The sequence below is a fragment of the Sciurus carolinensis genome, chromosome 5 (genome assembly GCF_902686445.1).
Source record: "Sciurus carolinensis chromosome 5, mSciCar1.2, whole genome shotgun sequence".
In the NCBI taxonomy this organism is placed as follows: Eukaryota; Metazoa; Chordata; class Mammalia; order Rodentia; family Sciuridae; genus Sciurus; species Sciurus carolinensis.
The window spans coordinates 35,265,250-35,287,315 of NC_062217.1; the positions used below are offsets into that span (position 1 = coordinate 35,265,250).

Consider the following 22,066-nt stretch of genomic DNA (forward strand, 5'->3'; position numbering starts at 1 on the left):
ACATATAGAAGGCACAGAAGAAGCTTCTGAATGCCACAGGCAACCTTTCCTCCCCATATCCAGAAATATGACAATTCTGAAACTCGTTAAGAAAAAATATATGCTGAAGAGTTTCCAGATCCAGGTGCTGGTGGCTGTGCAACACTCGGCTCTTTCCTTGCTCCTGTTCATAAAGTAAGCTCATTTCTCATTATGGCCAAACATTTATTCTCAGATGTAATATTTACTTTTCACTTGAGAACAAGAACTTGGAGAGACAAAAATACGGCATTAATAATGACCCGGATGGTGAGACTGTTCTCTTTCTAAACAGGTGAACTCTTCAGGACAGTCGATTGTTTTTTTTTCATTGACTCCCATTGGCGACATGTTGACAGTGATGCAGGTCCTGACATCCTCGTGCCTTGATCTGGGCAAACAGCCCAATTCGGGCCCCCCCAATGGCTCTCAAGGTTGCAGGAAGCTTCGGGGACCTAATGTACAGTCTAGTGGGCTTCTCTCCATGAAGGCTCTCTGGAGACCATCCAATTTACCAGAGAAAGTCTGAATTAAAGAAGGGCACAGGAGCATTTGCAGTACTGACAAATGAACTCCAGTCACCAAGAAGTGCAAAATATAGTTTTTACAAAGACGTTATCTTTGTTATTAATGAAAATGCAGAATAAATTCCATTATTCTCCTTCCCTTCACAGCCAAGTTCTTGAGATATTATTCTATAATTGTCTTCTCTTTAACTCTTACTCATTCTTCGACCCTAACAATCTCATGGCCATCCCTACCACTATACTAAAACTACTCTTTTCCAACGTCATTATTAACCTTCCAGTTACCAAATCAAATATATATGTATATATTATGATATATATATATAATTTATATATATCATAATATATATATTTATGCTATGATACTCTTGTGATGCTGGGTAATGATGGCAAGCTACAGCTTCTGGTAACTCATGCAATCACTAGGATAAATAGCTTAAACCCTACAATGTACTGTGTGGTTAAGTTAGGATGCTTGATAGGTTAAGTATATTAAATGTATTTTTGTGGGGATATGTTGGGGATCAAACCCAGGGTCTCATGTATACTAGGCAAGTGCTGTACCACTGAACCACATCCTTAGTCCTTAAATATTTTTTGACTTAACAATATTTTCAACTTTCTGATGGGTTTATCAGAATGTTACCCCGTCATAAGTTGAGGAGTATTGTATACACTTTTCACACACTTGGTTATTATTTCATGAATCCTGACTTTAATTTCAAAAGCAGCATACATAATCCTTAATAATTTAGATGCTTCTCAAAAATATCCTGAAGAAAAAAATATCCTATAGTTAGCTAGGACTTACAACACAAGGGATTGCCATTTAACTTGATTATGAAAAGTGATCAGCTTTTTATTTTAATGAGTCTCTCTGATGTTTAAAATCACACAGACTATATAAAAATGACAATGCCATCATTAGGTACTTCCAAGAAATTAGACCTTGGTGAATTCCACAGAGAAGTCTGACTGGATAATGGAAGTTAAGAAGTCATAATACTATTCTGACAGGAAGGTGCAGTTACAAAAAAAATTTGAAAAGCACCAACAATTCATGAAAATGATGGGCTAATTGAGGAAGCAAAGTGCAATCTTCTCCTCTCTGCAGGAAACCACAGAGTGGAGAAGCCCTTGCTCAGCAGACAATGAGACACAATCAAATGACATTCAGCACGTTATGAATTAAGCATGTGAGGGTGGAATGACTTTCCCTATACCAATAGAGCCTCAGAAAATCCAGAATTTTATTGGTGAGATTCTTACATTGTTCTTCCAATGCAGCATGGATCTTCGCCCTGAAATGACTGAAAGTAATTGCAGTAAGTTTGATAATCAGATATTCAAGTTAAAATTGATAAATATGTATATAGAGCATAGAAAATGTAGTTACATGTGTAAATAGCTATAATGTTTCATTTCCAAATATGAAAAGTATGTAATTTAGAAACCAGTTGAAACTGAATTTGTAAGGATTTGCTACAACTCAGACTTGCTTAATAAAGAATGTACCCATTATCTAGTATGCGATATTTGCTCCTGGTGGAACTGGTTCTTTTGGGGGGTTGGGGGGGTTCATGAAAAGATCCAAACTGTGTTCCTTAGTCAAGGCTTTCTGCTGTGAGCAGGAACACAATATAATCTTTCTTAAATGGCCAAGATTACTAAATCCTTTTGAGAATTTGATTATGATTAAAATTCAATGGATAGGAAGTTATAATTCTGGTTGCAAAGAATTTAAGCTGAAAGCAGAAACAGTGTCTTACCTTTAATATGCTGTATGTCTAGAACAATGCGTGGTTGGATAATCAGTGAGTGAATTAATGGGAAGCCTTAAGAGAAGAGGAAGATTAAGAAGACTGTTGCAATTCAAAGACTATATTTAAGAAATTAAAGACGCAGACCAGATAACTGAATTAACACTCTAGGGCTCATGTAGTTATTGAACAAAGAGAGAATTTATTCACAGAGTTCTTCAAATACAAACAAAATAGCACTTTTTTTTTCTTTTTTTACAAAACGAATATTGAAATAAATGTGGTACAGCACAGTACAATAATGGATGAAAGAAAACATGATCTAATGACTGGAAAATGTCTCTCACGACTCTCATCTCTTCCATTGAAGTCTCTCCTATGGCGGGCAGAAATTTGCCCCTTAACTTCATAAGAATATCACAGCAGAAGCTACTCAGAGAAATATTGCATATCTTTGAATAATATTGAAATATGAAGGCTTAACTCTAAAAGTCTGCACAAACACGGAGAACATGTGGAGTGTCTAAAGAGTTTATGCAGGATATACAAAATACTGATACAGTGGCATCTTGGTCCATTTATTAGATTTAATGTAATTTTTATAAAGGGATAATACTGTGTTTTCAATGTATATTAAAAAAGAAAACAGAGGAGTAATGTGCTATGGAACCCCCCGTACAGTCTGTGTGATGATTTGCGTGTTGTGTGGGTATGCGTGGGTATGTGTGGATGTGTACCTGCCTGTGTGCACGTGTGCTTTCCGGGGTGGCATTACCTACAGGGAACATCTGTGGGGTACCCTGCTTCCCACATCATACTGTTTCTACTAGCCCTTTTGGTTCTCCCAAGTCCTCACCATTAAAAAAAAAAAAAAAAAAAAAGCAACCCAAATTCTTGTTTGCATATATAGATTTGCTTTGCGTGTGTATGCGATATAGGCTGACAATACTCTGTGGAATAGAAACACCCGATACTTTGCACCATTTTTAGCCTTTGGTCCATTTTTTCTTTCCCCCTCCACCATTCTCCATTTCTGCCTCCAGTTTCCCACCCCCACCCTTCCTATATAATGTCCCTCATTCCATCGGGTTTTACTTCATTAGCACTATATTGAATCAGAACCACTATTCCACCTTTTAGAAGTAGCTGGAAGCTTTGGCCCCTTCAGGCCCCTGTGGCCCGGCTTCTCTTCTGTTTCTCCTGATGGCTCCATCTCAGTATGGGTAGTGCTTCTGTTTCTTGCCCGAGAAGCAAGCCAGCCACGTGCACAGCAGCATGGCGGCAGCCGCACCTGCTCCCGTGCAGTAGTAGGCCCAGCCGATTTCACACTTGCCTAGGGACAAAGGAAGGGAGAAAGAGCAAGAACGGGTGAGGATGGCTTTGAAGAAGGTTTTGTTTCTTCCGATGTGTGTGCTCTGAAATGCCTGGGGTTCTCACTCAAGTGGAGTGATAATGGGCTGAAAGCCATCTAGAGAGTGAAGAAAGCCATAGTGGTTGGTTGTGTGCATTTCAGAAGTCTCTCGAGGTCTCTGACTCATGCCAGCCAAGAGGACAGAGCCTCTTGCCTTTCACCAATGCTCGCACCCGTGGCTGAAGGCGTGGAGAAATAGCAACACCCAAGAAGTCAGAAGAAGTGGATTCTAATTTAACACCTTTAACCCAAATGCATGTGCATAATAAGGTATTGGAGAGGAAGAATACAAGACACAGGGACAATCTTTCTGCAAAAGGTGCACTTTAAGGAAGAGAATCATTTGAAGGGCAATACTAAAATGAATCCCGTATTTACAAGAAGTTGTCAAATGATCATACTCTATTACCTGAATTACAGAACAAAACTTCCTGACTCTCCTGGGGTCAACACCTTTACAGTGTACCCTAAATGAAAACCACGACAAGGGCCAAATGGCTTCTGCTTTCTCAGTTGCTTGATTATTAATGATAGTAACACACTCGCAATTCTAAAAATAGATTTATTTTTCATATATGGTCTTTATTGATTCTTCTGAGGGGAAATGCTGTTGAGAAGCAAGCTAGGATTCAGAAAAGTTAGTGGTTAACCCCAAATCACATGCTTACAATCGTTAACAAACTAAACCAGGATTCAAACCTGGGTTGCAGATTCCAAGAATAAGAAGTCATTTACCAAAAATTTCTTTTCTGAGTTCATGAAAGTGCTTTCTGCATTTGCAAAGTTTTTTTTTAAATGGTATCCAAGTTATTCTTTTTGTGTGCTGAGTAATATCCAAGTTATTCTTTTTGTGTCCTTTCTGTTCCAATTCTGATTCCTCTTCCCTCCAGTCTTACCATCTTATCAGACAATGTTCCAACAGCAACCATTTTCCTTCCTTTCTTTTGTTCTTGCTTAAACATCACCTTAGACACAAGCATAGATGCAAGGACATTTGGATTTCAGTCACATGAACTATGGACTAAAAACCGTGTCCCTTTTTGCACAAGTCAGTCAATCTTGCCTTGTTCATTTGTGATAAAAGTAACAACTTCTCTACTGAGAAATACAAATACTGTTAGATTTAACTTGCAATTCAACTTCATATCCATTATGGTTTTGATAGGAGGGGTTTCCCAAAAGCTCATGGGTGAAAAAATTCAGAAATATCCAGAGGTGTTAGGATTATAAGATCAGTGGATTAATCCATTTGACGGTTTAATGATTTGAAAGGACTACTATACTGGGCGGTAACTATAGGCAGGTAGGGTGTAGCTTGGAAACCTCTCTCCCTGGCCACCATGAATGGAGAACGTCATGCCCTTCCACCATGACGTTCTGCCTCATCTTGAACCTTGGGCCATGATGTTGGCTGACCATGGACCAAACCTCTGAAATCAAGCCAAACTAAACTTCTCCTCTTCTAAGTTTTTCTTATTAGATATTTTGGTCACAGTGGCGCAAAGCTAATTAACACAGTACCTTCACTGGAAGTCTACAGGAAGGGTAGTCATTATGAGCCCCATGTGTAGATAAGGCAAGGTGAGACAAAGTTAAGTGAGTTATTGGCCTGTGGTCAGCATGAAAAGCAGCACAATTAGATCAAGAGCCTCTTCATCTTTAAAGTACCCAAGGACATTACCATGCCCACAGACAGCAAGCAGTTCAGTCTTCAGTCTAGCTGTCATCCTTGATTTATCCCTTCTACATCCAATAATAGTAACAAAAAATTATATATTTTTATTACTATTTACACAGAATTATTATGAGAGATTTATGTGAAGTGAATATTAATGCATTTAACTATTTACAATAGCAAAAATATGGAATCAACCTAGATGTCCATTAGCAGATGAATGGATAAAAAAAATGTGACACTCACACACAGACGCAATGGAATATTATTCAGTCATAAAAAGAATGAAATCCTGTCATTTGCAGGATCATGGGTGGAAGTGGAGGTCATTATGTGAAATGAAATAGGCCAGGCATAGAAAGACAAATACCACATGTGCTCATTCATTTGTAAAGACTAATAAGTCAGTCTCACTGAGAAAGGAAATGGAATAGTGATCACCAGAGATGGGGAAGGTCAGGAGGCAGGGGAACATGAAAAGAAATTATATAAGAGATAACAAAATACACAAAGGAGGAATTAATTCAGGTTTTTCTATAGCACAGTAGGGTAATAATTGATTAAAACAATCTATGGTATATTTCAAAATGACTAGAAGAGTATGAAATTTCCAGTCCATAAAAAGATTAATCTTCAAAGAGATAGAAATATTTATTATCCTGTTGTCACACACCGTATACATGCATTGAATTGACAATAATATATCCTATAAATATGTGCAAACACTGTCTCAATAAAATTTCTTAAAAATATAGTGATGCATTTAATCCTCATGAGAACACAGTGCGGAAGGTATGTGAATGTCATCCCCGTCTTTCAGACAGAAAATCTAAGGCTGAGAAAAATTCGATAGCTTATGTCCCTTTCCCCAGTGCCTAGAGTGTCCCTTGCTACCGGGTCTGCCACCATTGTCAACCTGTCTCTCTGCTTCTACCTGCATCATCACCACCAGCAAAGCAGGCAGCTATCTTTTAAAAAATAAATCAGACCAAGTCACTTTTTGACTCAAAACCCTCTAATGAAGAGCTGGAGTTGTAGCTCAGTGGTAGAGAGCTTGCTTAGCACATTTGAGGCATCGAGTTTGATTGTCAGCACCATATAAAAAAATAAATAAAGGCATTGGCATTCTCCAAAATCCATCTCTTCCCTGTGGCCTGTAGAATGAACTGGTATTTGCTGCTCTCTCTGGCCTCATGGCTACCCGTCCCCTGTGTCTCCCAAGCCACACTGACCACCTTCTCTGTCGCACATCCAGCTAGTTGCTGATAGGAGAGCTCATTATTCCTTCTACCCAGAAAATTCTACATCCAGACTGTTGGAGAACTAACTGCATCCTTCTCCAATGGCACCTCCAAAGAGATACCTCCCACCCACGGCAGCCTCTGCGGTGCTCTCTTGCTCTGCTCACTGTGTTGCCTCTATAGCACTTTCCACGGATTACAAATTCTGTGTGTGTGCACTTAATTTCAGTCTCCATCTCTAGAATGAAAACTGCAATACGGGGAGACTTCCTATATTTTATTCCCAGCTACACCACCACCACTGTGCCTGGCCCACAGTGAGTACTCAATAAATGACTGAGGAATGCAAAGCAAGGGAAAATAAAAACAAAGAAAGGAAGCCAAGCAGGCAGGCAACCAGCTCTGGGAAAACAGTACATCTGGGATTTTATTTTAAGAATAACTCTAATCCTATTTTGGAAATAAATGTTTGGAAAGAAGTTCCCAAAAGCAAGTATGCATTTCCAGCCTCCTACAGAATGTGTTAAATTTAACAGGAAGCTCAATTCTGAAGGATCACATCTCCACCTTGGGTAGGTCTCACAGGTACAATGACCTCCATTAATTCTGATAGACAGCATAAGCATTTTTCAAGGGTAACAGAGTCCCCCTTCACAGACCATGTTTGCTAACGTGGTTGTGAGTCTTGGGAACCATCTCCACTTTGAATTATTCTTTACCTTGATTAAATAAATCTAGAAGGGAAAATTAAAAAGCAGCTAAGAGATGGTCAATGGTTAGACCCTTGCAAAGAGTCAGCAGAATGTGTGGTCTATCTGTTCCACACAGAGCTCCTGACATGGAATCCAAGCCATTGCTCATTATTAAGAAGGTATTGACCGACATGCAGTTCCATGACCTGACACAAAAAGCAGAGTATGTAATTCTTTATTAATTATAGGACACTTTCTTGAGAAAGAGTAGCTGGCAAGGATAATTATTTGAGAATAGTATATGTGATAGCAGCTCCATGTATTAAAGATAAGAAAAGGAGCTACTAAGCATTGATCATCAGAGGGTCAAGGTGAGAGGGGAGAATATTTTTTCCCCTACAGTTAAATCAATAAAATATAAGAAATTTAAACTTCAGTGCCTGGAGGGGAAACTAAGGCAGATGGTGCAGATGTTCCCCCAGTTCCTCTAGATCCCTCTGATGGTTCTGGGCTCTTATTCCACAATTTCTGCTTGTGCTTTGTTCCTAACAGCTCTTACTTGAAACCATCCTCAGAGGACTGATGAGAAAATGGAATCAATCTGCCTCTACTCTCCAACAGCTGAAGTGGTCCCCAGCACGACCTGTAGCCAGGGTCGGGACTCAGGACTGGGGCACAAGTGTGAAGACACCGTGACTTCTTGCCTCCAGATGGGGCAGACTGTGCAGTGTAAGGAATGTCCCGGAGCACCTGTGAGCTTAGGCTGGGACCTCACCTCAGATTGCACCTGTGCCTGGTGTTCAGTCCTTCATCACCTTGCTTTGAAATTTGGCTCATTTCCTGAATCACTTGAACACAAATCTTCACCTCAGCATTTGCTCTGGGGAACCAGATCTAAGATAGCAGCATGAACAAAGCTTTCTTGTTTTTCTTTATCAGATGGCCTTGAAGTTTCTTCAGTTGTCCAAGACTTAAGCACCCCACCCACCTACCCACCCAAGCCCTGTCAGTCCCTGGGAGACCCCAAGTCAGAGCCAAGCCTTCAGCACTAGCGGCCTCTCAATCTTCCTTCCCTGCCATCTTCAAGGCAAGTCCAACTCCCGTTCAGGCCAGTGTGTAATGACAGTTTCTGATCATTTTTATGTTTCTGGATCCATTCTAGTTTATGTCACAAAACACACGGTCGGCTCATCAGACCAATGGTCTATCAGATGACAGCTGGAAGGAAACTCAATACAAGTTCTTAAAATGTTTGACAATATAAGAAAATATGGTCCCTGATTACACATCTATGCAAGTTCATATATTATGATTTATATATTTCTGTGGTTAAAATCCAGTGGTTGATTAAGGACCAAATGAGCAATTCTTGTTTGGTGTGATTTAAAATAAAAATATTCCACCGGGCAAGGTGGTGCACACCTGTAATCCCAGCAGCTCGGGAGGCTGAGACAGGAGGATCATGAGTTCAAAGCCAGCCTCAGAAACAGTGAGATGCTAAGCAACTCAGTGAGACCCTGTTTGTAAATAAGATACAAAATAGGGCTGGCGATGTTGAGTGCCCCTGAGTACAATCCCCAGTACAAAAAATAAAATCATAAAAAATAAAAATATTCCCTTATTTCAAGATAATTAGGCAATTTGTGAAAAAAAAATTAAATCAAAGGTAACTTTGACTTGTTCTAGTATTTTGGATTAAATAGAAACAGAACCATCTCATCAAACTAACCTCAAAAATACATACAAAATACACATGCACTCCCATACACATATCTTTAGAAAAGCAAGAAAGAATTAAGATCAGTCCAGTAAGATCAAGATGTATCAATAGGATTCAGGCAAATCTGAAGAAACCTTAAGTCTACAAACCCCTGGTTCTTTATTCCCTCCCCTCTTCCTCTCCTCCCCTCTTTTCTTTTCTCCCTTTTTCCTCTCATTCATTGATTCAACAAATACGTATCGAGTGTCCTGCAAATGGGGTTCACTTGATACTTTGATTATATCCCTTCTGGCTTTGAATCTTACATTTTTTCTTTTTCCCAAGCTTTTCCCTGATCTTCTCCCTGATCTTCTTTTCCCTAATTTTCTCTTCCCTGATCTTAATTTCCCTAAACTTCTCCTTCCATGATCTTCTTTTTCCTAGCCTTCTCCTCCCTAATCTTCTTTTCCCTGATTTTCTTCTTCCTCATCTCTCCTCCCTAATCTTATTCTGTCCAAATCACCTCTATAAAAGCCCCCTGTTCCTGCTGATGGGTAGAATCACAGTCATTGGGACCAGAGTTCCCTGTGTTTCTCCTTTGCTAGCAAAGCAATAAACCTTTTTATCAAAACTGTGTCCAGGGGGCTAGGGAGATAGCTCAGTCTGTAGAGTGCTTGCCTTGCAAGCACAAGGCCCTGGGTTCGATCCCCAGCACCCAAAAAAAAAAAAAAAAAAAAAAAAACAACTGTGTCCTCATTGTCGGATTGGCACTGGGGACAAGGATCAAGCTTTCCAACACAGTCCTACGAAGTTGGTGGGGAATAATAATATGATCCCTGCTCTTCATCTTATCATCTAGTCAAGGATATAAATACTAAACAATATTCTGATAATTACATAGTAATGATGATAGGCTCTTGAAAGAAAAAAAAATGAAGATGCTAAGGCAGGACATCTCAAGAGATCTAGATAGTGCGGTCAAGTCAGTGAGGGAATGCCTTAAATTAGGAGTGAAATTCATACTGAATCCTGGCAGATGAGCAGGAGCAAGCCAAGCATGAACATGGAAGGCCAGGAAAGATGTGCTTGGATTAAGGGAAAAGGAACCATCCTGGAGAAGTGCAGACAGATTCAGGTTTTGTTAAAGTACTGCTCAAATAAGAGATGGATGCTATTTGGGGTGTAAAGCAAAAGATGAGGTAAGGTATGACTGTTATTGGAGTCCTGGTTCAGAGGCCTGACTCTGGGAGGGTCCCAACAAATCCAGTCCAGCTACTCACTCGAAAAACCAAATGGAAAAAGTAAAGGTGAAAGTGGGAAAGGAACTCTAGTCATAAGGTGATGCAGGAAAGAAACTTTAATCATATAGCTATAATGGCTTCCCAAAGGGGACCAGTGCTTCCAGTCTTGTATGAGGGTTACTGACATGAGGTCCCAGATTAGATGGACAAAGAGGACCAGGTGTATGCAGAGTCAAGCAGTCTTTGTCAAACTGTGGTCTGGTTCATACAGGACTGGTCAGGCAAGGCCTGGTCAAGTTGCTCTTGCCTGCAGGGTAGTTTCCACTCATCACCAGATCTTTAAGGAGTCCCAGGTAGTTCACTTGAAGCAAAGGACACTGAAAAATAGAGGTAGAGATGCCAAGCTTTTTATATCTGCAGGCCCAAGTAATATGTCAGTGTTTTTAGCAAAATCAGGCTTTTAAGTCCTTGTTCCATGATCACTTCCTGAGTTCAAGAGCTTGAATTCTGAAAATTTCCTCTTCCTAATTTTCATTCGTATTGCTGGATAGAAATATGAGATGCTCCACAAACACAAATAAATCTTAACCACCTATTATCTGTTTTGCAAAGTTACAGGAACTGGAGACACCACAGTGAATAATACTGACAGGGTCCTTGGTCTCAAGAAGCTTACTTTCTAGTACCACATTAGCTGCATTATTTAAATACATCCCATGTTTATTATACACAAGTTTTATAGAAATATATTTTTTTCATGCAACTATAAAGTGAAACACCTACAAGTCTCCGAGGGACTGGATTTATGAGTCACAGACTTGATACTATATCTTCAACTTTGGCAAAGGAAAGGGAAAGTAGATTTTTCTTTCTGAGCATGATTTCATTGTTAGAATCCATGTACTCAATGATAAAAAAAAAATTAGGACCATGTTTTACAGTCATGCACAAAAAAAGTCTTTCTGAATACTTTAGGCTATTAGAAAACAGGATATGTTTACATTAATATGTTTGAAGTAGCACAGTATCCCATGAATTTTAATAGAACTAACTGGAACCAGGAAACTTGGTGTGTGTGGCGGGGTGGGGGACGGAGGAAGGGCCTCTCATGGCCTCCCTCTTTCCCTGTCATGGCAATAAATGTCTGTTATTATAATGCAAACAGAAAGCATTTTGCCAGAGGGCAAGTTTTGTCTGTGATCCTTTCAGGAAATTAGAGAGGCAAATCTATTTAAACTTTCCCTTTTGCTCTCTGTAATGCTCCATCAAACAGGACTCCAAGCTTGCTTGGTTGGCAAATTGCTGCTTTCAACAATGGGGAATACTATTCTTGACAGATAAAATAGAGGTTAATGGGACAGAAAGCAGCATACCACAGCCACATGCCAAGTCCACAGACAAAGGCTCCGTGGCAGCATTCCAGGGCAGCGCCAGCCTGGGGACAGCGGTGAGGAGAGGTGTGGCTGATTTTTTTTTTTTAAGGGTTGCTTAAATTAGATTTTAGTGTATCTTTTGGAAGCAATAGAGAAAGTGGTGCTACTTCAAATAACAATGGAATTCCATTGACCTTTTCATCTTTTAAGAACACTGCGGTTTAACCTCTGGCCTTTCATTAATTTGTTCGGTTAATGTTGGGTGTCTACGAGGTGCAAATGCATGTGCCTGTTTCACTTCTGTGTTCTGTTGAAGACAACTGACACACATTCAAGTCCTGAGTGGACCTCAGAAGCTTGACTTGTGCTGACAGCAGAAATCCAACATTAATGATTCTACAGTAGCTGTCATGTAATCACTGAGCAAGGGGCTAAATAGTTAAGAAGCAGCACCTCACCTCAATTAATCATTTGTGTCTATGATCCTTTTAGGGTATTAGAGAGGCAAATCTGTTTGTATTTTCTCAATCTGATTCCCACCTTGAAGTCACACAAGAAACTCTTTACTTACCTCAAGTAAATGGTGAACTTGAGCTTGAACTTGGGTCAAACTGATTGTAGAATTTTTTCCCTGTTCTCAGATAATGTGTAAGGGTGATCTAAATTAAATGCATTCTTCTTACTTGCTAGATATCTAGCACTTAATCTTTGCTTGAACTCATATGCCAAGAAAAAAGTTCATCTCAACCTTTTAACTTGGTGAGTCTTAAAAGACTCTACATCCCCATGTCCACCTTGGAAGGTTCTAGTTATCAAAGGACCATATCACAGACTTGCCCCCTGCCCCCCAGTTCCTAAGCCAATGAAACCAAACTTCGTACTCTAGAGCACGTAGGGAGGTAATGTCTAAAACAAACTTGCTTCAGGGATTCTGATAACCCCTGTTCCCTGCATGAGAAGCCAGCTCACCATTAGCCTCCAAACTCAGTGTGTTTGGCCTGCCTGGCTCTGTCTGAGCCCTACCTGATGAAGGGCTCCAGGTCTTGGGCATTCTCCAGTTCCCCTCTAGGGCTGCTTGGAGATGATGAAACTTTTGGGGACTGGGGTCTTGAGGGTGGTCCTTAGTTCACTGGAGGAATGCCCTAGAAGGAGATTGTGGGACCCAAGTCTCTTCCCCTTTCTCTGTGTTCTGGTTCAAGCTATGATTACTTGCTGCTACATGTGTCCTGCCAAGATGTTCTGCACTATCAGAAATCAAACTAATGGAGTCACCTGATCTTAGACTTGAATTTTCAAAGTTGTGAGCTAAAAGAACCTTTTTTGTTTACAAAGTTAGTTGCTTCGGGTATTTGGTTGCAGTAATGCAAAGCTGACTAATGAACCATCTATAAGAGAACCTTCATTTTCACTATGTCTTCTTGTCTCTATATTTGAACTTGAGCTCCATGGATTCCTAGTTTACTTCTCTTTCCTCAAAAGGGCACTGCTGAGCTCCCAGCATGCCTTGTAACCACAAATGCCTGAGTCAGGATACATTAAGCTGATAGACTTCATTTGTCAAGGCATATTTTCTACCTATGATATTTTGAAATTGTTCATGCCCTAATGTATAAACGTAAAGTCTAGGTGGAGAAATAGGCATAATAGGTTTTGTTCTTCTTGCTTTATAAATAACAAAGGCAGGAAGGTAAAAGGATCAATGTAAAGAGAAAAACGTCTTCTGTAGTCTTAACCACCCTGCCACAGACAAAATTTGATAGGTCTTTCTACTCTTGAATAAATTCCTTCATGCTTCTTCATATTCAGACCTTCTTTACATATGCATTAAAATACAGAACAAAAAGAATATATCATGGAACCAATTCCACTTGCTCTTTTGTGAAGTTACTGAACAAAAGTGTCACTAATAAAAAGAAAAAGTATTGAACCTTTGACCTAAAACTTATGAAGTCTTTAATTCAAACTTTTAATGGAAGAAGTAGTAAAAATCATACTTCAGGTGTCTGCAAAGAGAACTCACACACTTGGTTGGTGGGCAGAAAAGACAGAAGTAAAAAGGCTGAGAAGAATGTGCGGTTTGGCTCTTCTTCAAACCTTTGCTTGTTTCTCATGTCTGCTAATAACTGGAAGTATGAATTCAAATTGATTATCAGGGTTGACTGCACGTGACTCTAAGGGCTCCATTTATGTTATATTTTTTGCATCCCCTATGGATGGGCCCCAGGGGGTGCTGTCCTCAAGCAAATATGGGAATGGGACCCCCCACCATCACTCCCATCACCAGTGTATACCCTTAAAGAATAGGTGCTGAGGCAATATGGGTAGTAGTAGAATCCTCCCGCCCCCATCCAAGCACCGAGTCTATTTACAGAATGTTCCAGAAAGTGGCTGTCTTGGTGCCTCTGGATTCACCACAGTGAGGGGCCCAGCATTTCTCCTCACCAAAAGCTCTCGACTCTAATGTGTAAGACTGACTAAATCTTTCTACCTGTCCTGCCCATTTCTTCTCAGGTTTAAGGGACCAAACAGTAGAGATAGGGTCACTCATGGACATCTTTCATTTGCTGCATCCAAGGTTCACCTGGTCTGGCCCAGTACAGTAAGATTTGGACTCCTTTTGAAATAGAATGATCTTTTCCCCAAGATGTTTTAGCAAGACATTTAAAAAAGACACCCCTATCATACACCTTCGCTGTGTGCCCTACTTTTCCCACAGAGCTAAGGAGGATGTTGGAAGTCAGAAGGTATGGTGCGGATATGCCGCAGCATTGCTCAGTATTCTCCATATCCACACGTTAAAGGGAGCACGGATATTTAGTCTTTGGAAAAGATATGTATCTACAAACAGCTCATAACAGCACTACCTCTAAGGAGATATGTTAGGGGGTAAAGTTTAATGAAAAAATATTTATCAACCTTGTAATTATCCAATGCAGTTTAATTCATTCTGTCACCAGAATGGAAAGAACAGGAACAGAGTTGGAACATTAGGGGGAATGACCATCTGTTCAAACACTAAAATATGAGTTTATGTCAGATAGGTCTCAGCCTTTAAAGGAAAGAAAAAAAGAACCCTTTCTGAATAACAAAGTAATTCTATTGTATGCATGGTATGAGTTTTCCTTTGGGTTCCCACAGAAATTTTGCTGAATAGTCATAATTTTAATTTGCTTGGTTTTGTCTCTTGCTCCCAAAGAAATGTTTTAGTTCTACCCTTGGTATGAGAGGCTGAGGAAAAAGAAAAGAAAAGAAAAGAAAAGAAAAGAAAAACCCACGAAGTTTTAGTTGTTTTATAGTATAACTTATTGTCCACCAAGGGACATCAACAACACAGGAATTTACCAGAAAGTTCCTATCCAAGATCACACACTCGCACAGCTGCTTAAGCTCAGGCAAAGAGCAGAAGACACAGAACAGGAGCTGAAATTGATGTAGGGTTCAATAGCACTGAGCCCAACTTATTCACTAGGGGAGAAAAGACATTGCCGTTCATCAGCAGCATTGTTATTACGATTATTAAAATCTTCCCCAAAACTTAACAATTTCTAACAAGAGTATACAGGTTTGGAAAGCAAAATTTCTTTTTTTTTTTTTTAAATTTTGAGCATCAGGAGATTTTATTTTATTTTATTTTATTTTGTTTTATTTAGTGGTGCTGGGAATTGAAACCAGGGCTTTATGCATGCTAGGTAAGCACTCTGCCACTGAGCTACATCCCCAGCCCTGAAGATTTTAAAGAGTGCTTTGTGCGTATTATATTCTGCAAGTAGAAAACCATAAAACACAAAGAAAGTCCACAAGAAGAAAATGGAAAATAAATCCCATTTATTTTATTAAGAATTTTGCACTTAAAATATATCAATATAAAGTCTACATATTGGATAATAGTAGAATGTCAATGTTAATCTCTTAATTTTGATAATTCTATGGCCAGGTCAGAGAATGGCATTTTTAAAGGAATTACCTAAGTAATTTCTGAGAATGGGCAGGAGGGAGGTAGAGAATAATAAGCAAATGTGAGGAAATTTACCTTAAACTGGGAGGACAGTAGACAAGAATTCTTCAAGCTATCTTTGCCACTTTTCTATATATGTGACATCATTTCAAGATAAAAATTTAAAAAGTTTCAATATGTAAACATATATTTGCCTATATTTATGTACATGTATCTTACAAAATCAGTGAAGGACTTTTATGCTTATAAGTGTAAGAAACAAGATATCAATAAAGATGTGGGTAATATGGCAGGCAAAATGAGAAACTGGGATAATGAGACTCTCTCTCTCTGCTTCTTCACTGACACGAGGTGAGCAGTATTGCTCCAATACACCCTTCCGACCATGATATTTTGCTTCACTATAAGTCATAGCAATAGGACCAAGTGACTGTGAACTGAAACTTCTTAAACCAGAAGCCAAGATAAACCTTTACCTCTTTGAAGTTGCTTTTCTCAGGCATTTTGTCACAGTGATGGAAAGTTGGTTAGCAAACTTCTTACATCCCATTTGCAAGTGTGACTTTATAAAGCACTACACACAGTGCTGTTGTTCAGGTGGTTATTGACCTCTGGCTGCACCCCATCTACCACAAAACCTCATCCCATTCCTGCCAACCACAGCCAACCACAGTCAAACAAGCAAACAGCCTAGAAACTAAATCACTTAAGTAAAGATGACCTTCTAGCATTAATCATGTAACCTAACAAATGATATGTGAGGTGGATATGTGTGCAGGACCCCTGTGCCCAGGTGGGACGGAACAGAGCATCCCTCCATCAGAGCACTATACAGGGCCAGGGCAGCATACAGGGGCATAGAGGACCCACTTTCCTCAACAAAAATGCCTCTGGGCCTGGCAAGATGAAGTGGTTGTATATTCCATATGGGAAACAATTATGTCCCACAGAAGGAAAGGAATTTTTCCAGCTGATACATTTGAAGGATTTTATACAAGCAGAGCATGTGCTCCACAGAGAAAGACTACAGGAATTTTATGTGCAATCAAAGTCGTTCCAGGCAACTCCAGCTGTGAATGCTTCAGGCAAGACAGAGAGGCAGGAGGGATGGGGAGTCAGGGATTACTGTGAAGGGATTAGACCTGAACAGGGCACAGCCTCTTTTAAATTCAAGCCTCGTCCAGAACCAGCTCGCCACACCTCTATTTCCATGTCCTTTTGACTTTATCCTTCTCTCACTTCTCCAGCCACTGAGCACATCACAGCATCACAGATTTTAGACCCAAGGGGATCTTGCAGATAGTCCACGGAGGTCAAGGGGTTGGCAATCTTATTCTAAAAAGGGTCAGACATTAGGTATGTTAGTTCAAAGGCAACCACAGACACAAAATAAATGAATGAGCATAGCTGGGTTCTCATAAATATATATATGTTTTACTTACAGAAACATGCAGATCAGATTTGGTCTCTGGTTTGCCAACCCTGGATCCAGGTGACCTCCTGTATTTTACTCATGAGGACACTACTGTCCAGGGCACTGGAAAGGCTTTCTAAGATCTCTTGAATGTGTTCCGTTCAGTGACCATTTTCCTTTGCTTACAATTTATAATTTCCTGGTTGCCAAAGTAAAGCAGGATGGTGTTGCTGGGTTATTTATCCTTAATAAAAAATCTAGTCCCATTTGGGTCATCAGAATAGACACCACATAATTACCTGTGTGCATTTTTAAAGGTGAGTTTGCATACCCAGAGCAAAGTACAAAGTTATGAGGAAAAAATAAGCCAACAACCTTTTTTCTTTTGCCAACAAATCTGGACATTTGGAGAAACAGCTGATGCTCAGTATCTGCTATTTACGCATCACAGAGTCAACCTACTTCAGATCAAAAATATTCACACAGTTCCAAATTGTGCTCTACGATACCTTATAACAAATATATACATGGCCTTTACGTGGTATTAGGTACCAAATGTCATCTGTGGATCATTTAAAGTATATAGGAGGAAGTGTGGAGGTTCTATGCAAGTCATAGGCTTCCTTATAGAAGAAACCTGAGCATCTTCTGGTTTTGGCTTCCATGAAGGATCCTGGAACCAATCGCCCACGGATGCTGAGGGATGACTGGGTGTACTTCATGTCACTATAAGTAAACCATGAGTGTAAGAGTGGTGTAGATAAAACAAAAGGAGTGGGGGGTTATGCAGACAGGAAAGACAGAAGAGATGGGGAAATCACAGTTCTAAGAACCGGACATCTGTGCGATGTCACCAGGCATGAGAACTAAACAGAAACCGACACTTCTTCACTTCCTCTCACACCTAGGCTTCTGGGAGAGGGTTCCACACGGAACCTCATTGGTTTTCCTCTGTACCAGATCTATTCAGCATCCTCCCTCTTAAACTTTACACTGAATCAAGGCTCCGCATCGCCCCCTCCTGAGATTCCAACAAGAGTCGCATAGCCATGAAGGGGGTGGTAAGGATGCTCTGCATGCTTGGCCTCCTCTCCATGCGAAGAGATGCCAAAGAAACAAGAGTACGGTTCTGCTCTTACCACCCCGTCACCATCCCTCATTATGTATCATCATCCGCTTATCAGAGAAAACATTTGGTCTCTGGTTTTTCGGGATTGGCTTATTTCACTTAGCATTCTATTCTCCAACTCATCCATTTACCAGCAAATGCCATAATTTTATTCTGCTTTATGGCTGAGTAATATTCCATTGTGTATATATACCACAGTTTCTTTATCCATTCATCAACTGAAGGACATCTAGGTTGGTTCCACAATCTAGTTATTGTGAATTGAGCAGCTATAAACACTGATGTGGCAGCTTTACTGTAGTATGCTGATTTTAAGTCTTTTGGGTATAAACTGAGGAGTGGGATAGCTGGAGACACATCATTACCCTATGTACGTGTATGATTACACGAATGGTGTGAATCTACACTGTGTACAACCATAGAAATGAAAAGTTGTACCCTATTTGTGCATGATGAATCAAAAAGCAGCCTGTAAAAATAAAAATATAAAAAATACATTTAAAAATTTTTAAAAAGTACCCTGGCTCCTCCAGATACACCATTAAATTTCAGTGAAAGTGTTAAAGGAGCAAGATGAGTGGAGCAGTTTCTGAATTCTTTTGCTCTCTCCAATCAAATGGGCCTCTGTCCTGTGACCCACTGGATACAGTTCTTAATATACACATTTATACCATTTTACACATAAAAAGCAGTTTACCCTTTGTCTTGTCCTGTCAGCTGAGTCTCTGCAAGAACAGTTACTATTAATCCTTGACCCTTAGCACTGAAGCCACCATAAAAGTTTCACTAGAGAGAATCCACTGTTTAAGATGACATTGTCTCTATGTACAGAATGTAGAGTGGTGGCCTTTGTGTTCACACTGTGAACTGACACAGAATCCGCTCTCCGTGTGGGGGTTGCTAAGATAACCAGCAGGGCTTCACTCAGTGTATGGAGATAAAGATTATTCTTTAGTGTCCGTCTGTAGCTGCTATTTATAAAGTCTAGGACTACCTGAAACTCAGGTCTTTGATTCACAGATGGCCCAAAAAAGATCGTGAAAAGACCTGGTGTTCTCTAAACTACTGTTCCCCAGTGTGGCCCACAGCTGCGGTCAATTTTCCAGCAAACCTGTGGGAAGAGGTGTTGCATTCCATCTGGATGACATTTCATCTGCCCTCCCTGTCAGGACCCACCACACTCCCCTCTGCTGCCAAGCAGCCTCTTCGTGTTCTCTCCAGGCCTCCAGGTCAACGGAATTGCGCTGCAGCAAGCAATGCTTTGATGTTGGTCAGCGACCCTCAGTCTAGGCGGTGATCCCTGCAGCTCTTGGAAACAGAACTAAATCCAATTTGGTCAAACCCAGCCTTGCATCCCTTTTTGGTAAATTCCAATACCCACTGAAAAAATATGTGAGAGATCATGAGAGGTAGCTATTCTTGCACAAGTTAGAATGAAAGTAAGTCTCAGACCAGACCTGGCTACACATACATTTATTTAACAAACAGCCATCAAAGGACAAGCACAAAATACCTCATCACTCTGCTCTGGGAACTAGACAGGTCTTAACTTTCTATCTTTCTAGGTGTTTGGATTACCAACTTGTATGAAAGAACCGCTAGAGACAAATGGGGCAAGCTTCCAGGGCAGGATTCTGTTCCCATTGACAACAAACAACCAGAAATGCTCACAACTGAAGATTAAAAACAAAATCCTTTAGGGGTGATTTGGCCATAGTTGCCATTTCTCAGAGCACACAACTTGAATGAATCATTATAGCTGTATTGGTTGTCAAAATATGAAAATATATACCTCTGTACTGGTAGATAAACAGCCATGGACCCAACTTCCTCAAATATCCTACAGTGTCCTTCTTCCCTTGAGGACAGTAAAAAATCCTAGGTTCAGGTCCCAGATAACAAAGAGCAAATGGCTGGCCTAGGAGGTGCCTCCTTGGAGCCTGATTAGCCCAGTGGGCAGTATTTGTTTTAGTTCTGATTCCTGAGTCTAGGACATATTGGTTGGTAAGTATCTTGAATATTATTGAGACCTAGAATAATGGCTCTGTGCCTGGATGGATGCTTAAATTCTTTCATGCAAGGATAAGATGTATCTCAAGCTATTTTAGCCAATCTAGAGTTAGAGTCCTAAATATTTTAATTTCACCAATTAAAGTTCCTTTTTAAACATTCATCATGTTAATTAATAAGACACTAATTGTATGAATACAAATCCATTTCTGACAACTGTTATATGAATTAGTAAAGCTTCTGGTGTTGGTCAAGATGTGAATGACAGCAGTACTTGATCTAGCAGCATTGAGTATCTACTCTGGGGTGCATACTTGAGCTACGGTTTTACCTAAATAACACACATACATCATGATGCTCAAGTATTTTAAAATGAATTACAGTCATACTAACTGTGCTGTTGAGAACTGCAAAAGGTCTGAGGTTTAGCTCTATTTGTGATCTAACAAGTAAGATTGCCAAAATTTCAGACTTTTAGAAAAGATAGGAGACTTCTGGATCAGAGACAGAGGACTATGTTACTCACACAGCACTGTAGGCAACATGAGCTTACTGTTTGGGTCTATTATCCTTGCCTCCCACATTTCATAGGGGCTAAAACAAAGCTGCTCAAGTAGAAAAAGCAGGCAATGGGTTTGTGTCACAGTTGAAGAATCCCAAGCTTATGGAATTTGAATCTTTTCTAATGGGCTGCAAGAAAACATGTCCAATATTTTAGCCCAGAAGGAGATAATATATATTATACTGAACAATAAAACAAACCTGGCCCCTATTTTGTCTTCCAAGACTATTTACTACACAAATATCTTTGAAAAGATAGTCCAGAACAAAGTGCTTCTGATCAGAAGATATGCTGAAAAGTGAGATTCATGGAGAGATGTCGGGTTAAGATCGTAAGTGGAAGCATATTTAACTCACTAAGAAGATTGAGGGGTCATTTGTATAGATATGATTCCAAACTAGAACTGTGTATAGTAGTACTTCCTTCCATAATGCTTATTGTAAATAAGGACACTTTCCCCTACAACATTCCTCTGACAAATACTTTCATAGATAATGAAATCAAGTCAAAGGGAGTTCCATGGCTTTCCAGCTTCTTGGGGAAATTTGAGGTTTTTCAGGAGTTTTGGTCTAGCATTCAGTTCCCTAAGCTTTCCAGTATGACTTCCTAATGTTGTTTGCCAGAGGTTCTATCTTCAGGTATCAAGAACCAATTAGAAGGGCTAGGGAATATAGCTCAGTTGGTAGAGTGCTTGCCTTGCAAGCACAAGGTCTTGGGTTCAATTCCCAGCACCGCCAAAAAAAAAAAACAAATTAGAATAATGAAAAACTATGAATACTCTCTCAAAGAAAATCACATGTGCCTACCACATAAAAATCACATACAGTTTCAGTAGGCCCACAAATTCTCTGAAGCCTGTTGATGACCTATGCACCCCTTGAATGGTCTGGAAACATCAAGTTAAAATAAATCCATGGATCAAGGTCACCATAATATTGAACTCATTTACCAGTGTCATCACAGCATCCTGTTGCTAACTCTAAGTAGCATACTTAGCTAGTTATGCAAATGGCATATTCAGCTGTCCGAAGTATGACCCCAAATCAGGAAGTTAAAAAGCACTGGCCAGAGGAAACAAAAGTCAGTGCTTCAGTGGTACGAAGCTCACAGAAACAGAACACTGGACAGTGCATCTTTACTGTGTGACTGCAAAATGATTTATGATGACTAGAAAGGACACAGTTAGAAGTGAGGGAGCGAGGAATGAAAGACATAATTAATAATGGCAATAGATAATAGGAGACAGTGTGACATAAAACTGTTCCAAAACAAAACAAAACCAGAAAGAACTAGAAAGTTCTTTCAGTCTTGGTTACTCAGTGAAAGTGTAACAGCAGTTGATATGTGTCTACAACTCTT

At 39.9% G+C, this 22,066-nt stretch overlaps 1 protein-coding gene across 1 annotated transcript in view; it reads right to left on the reverse strand.

Moving 5' to 3' along the window:
* Positions 1 to 2,487: 2,487 nt before the first annotated feature.
* Lhfpl6 (LHFPL tetraspan subfamily member 6) overlaps positions 2,488 to 22,066 on the reverse strand; it is a 230,317-nt gene continuing 210,738 nt past the window's right edge. Inside the window, exon 4 of the mRNA XM_047553107.1 lies at positions 2,488 to 3,638. Within this exon, the coding sequence (XP_047409063.1) occupies positions 3,520 to 3,638 (119 nt within the window). The 3' untranslated portion in view covers positions 2,488 to 3,519. The remainder of the gene's footprint in view (positions 3,639 to 22,066) is intronic.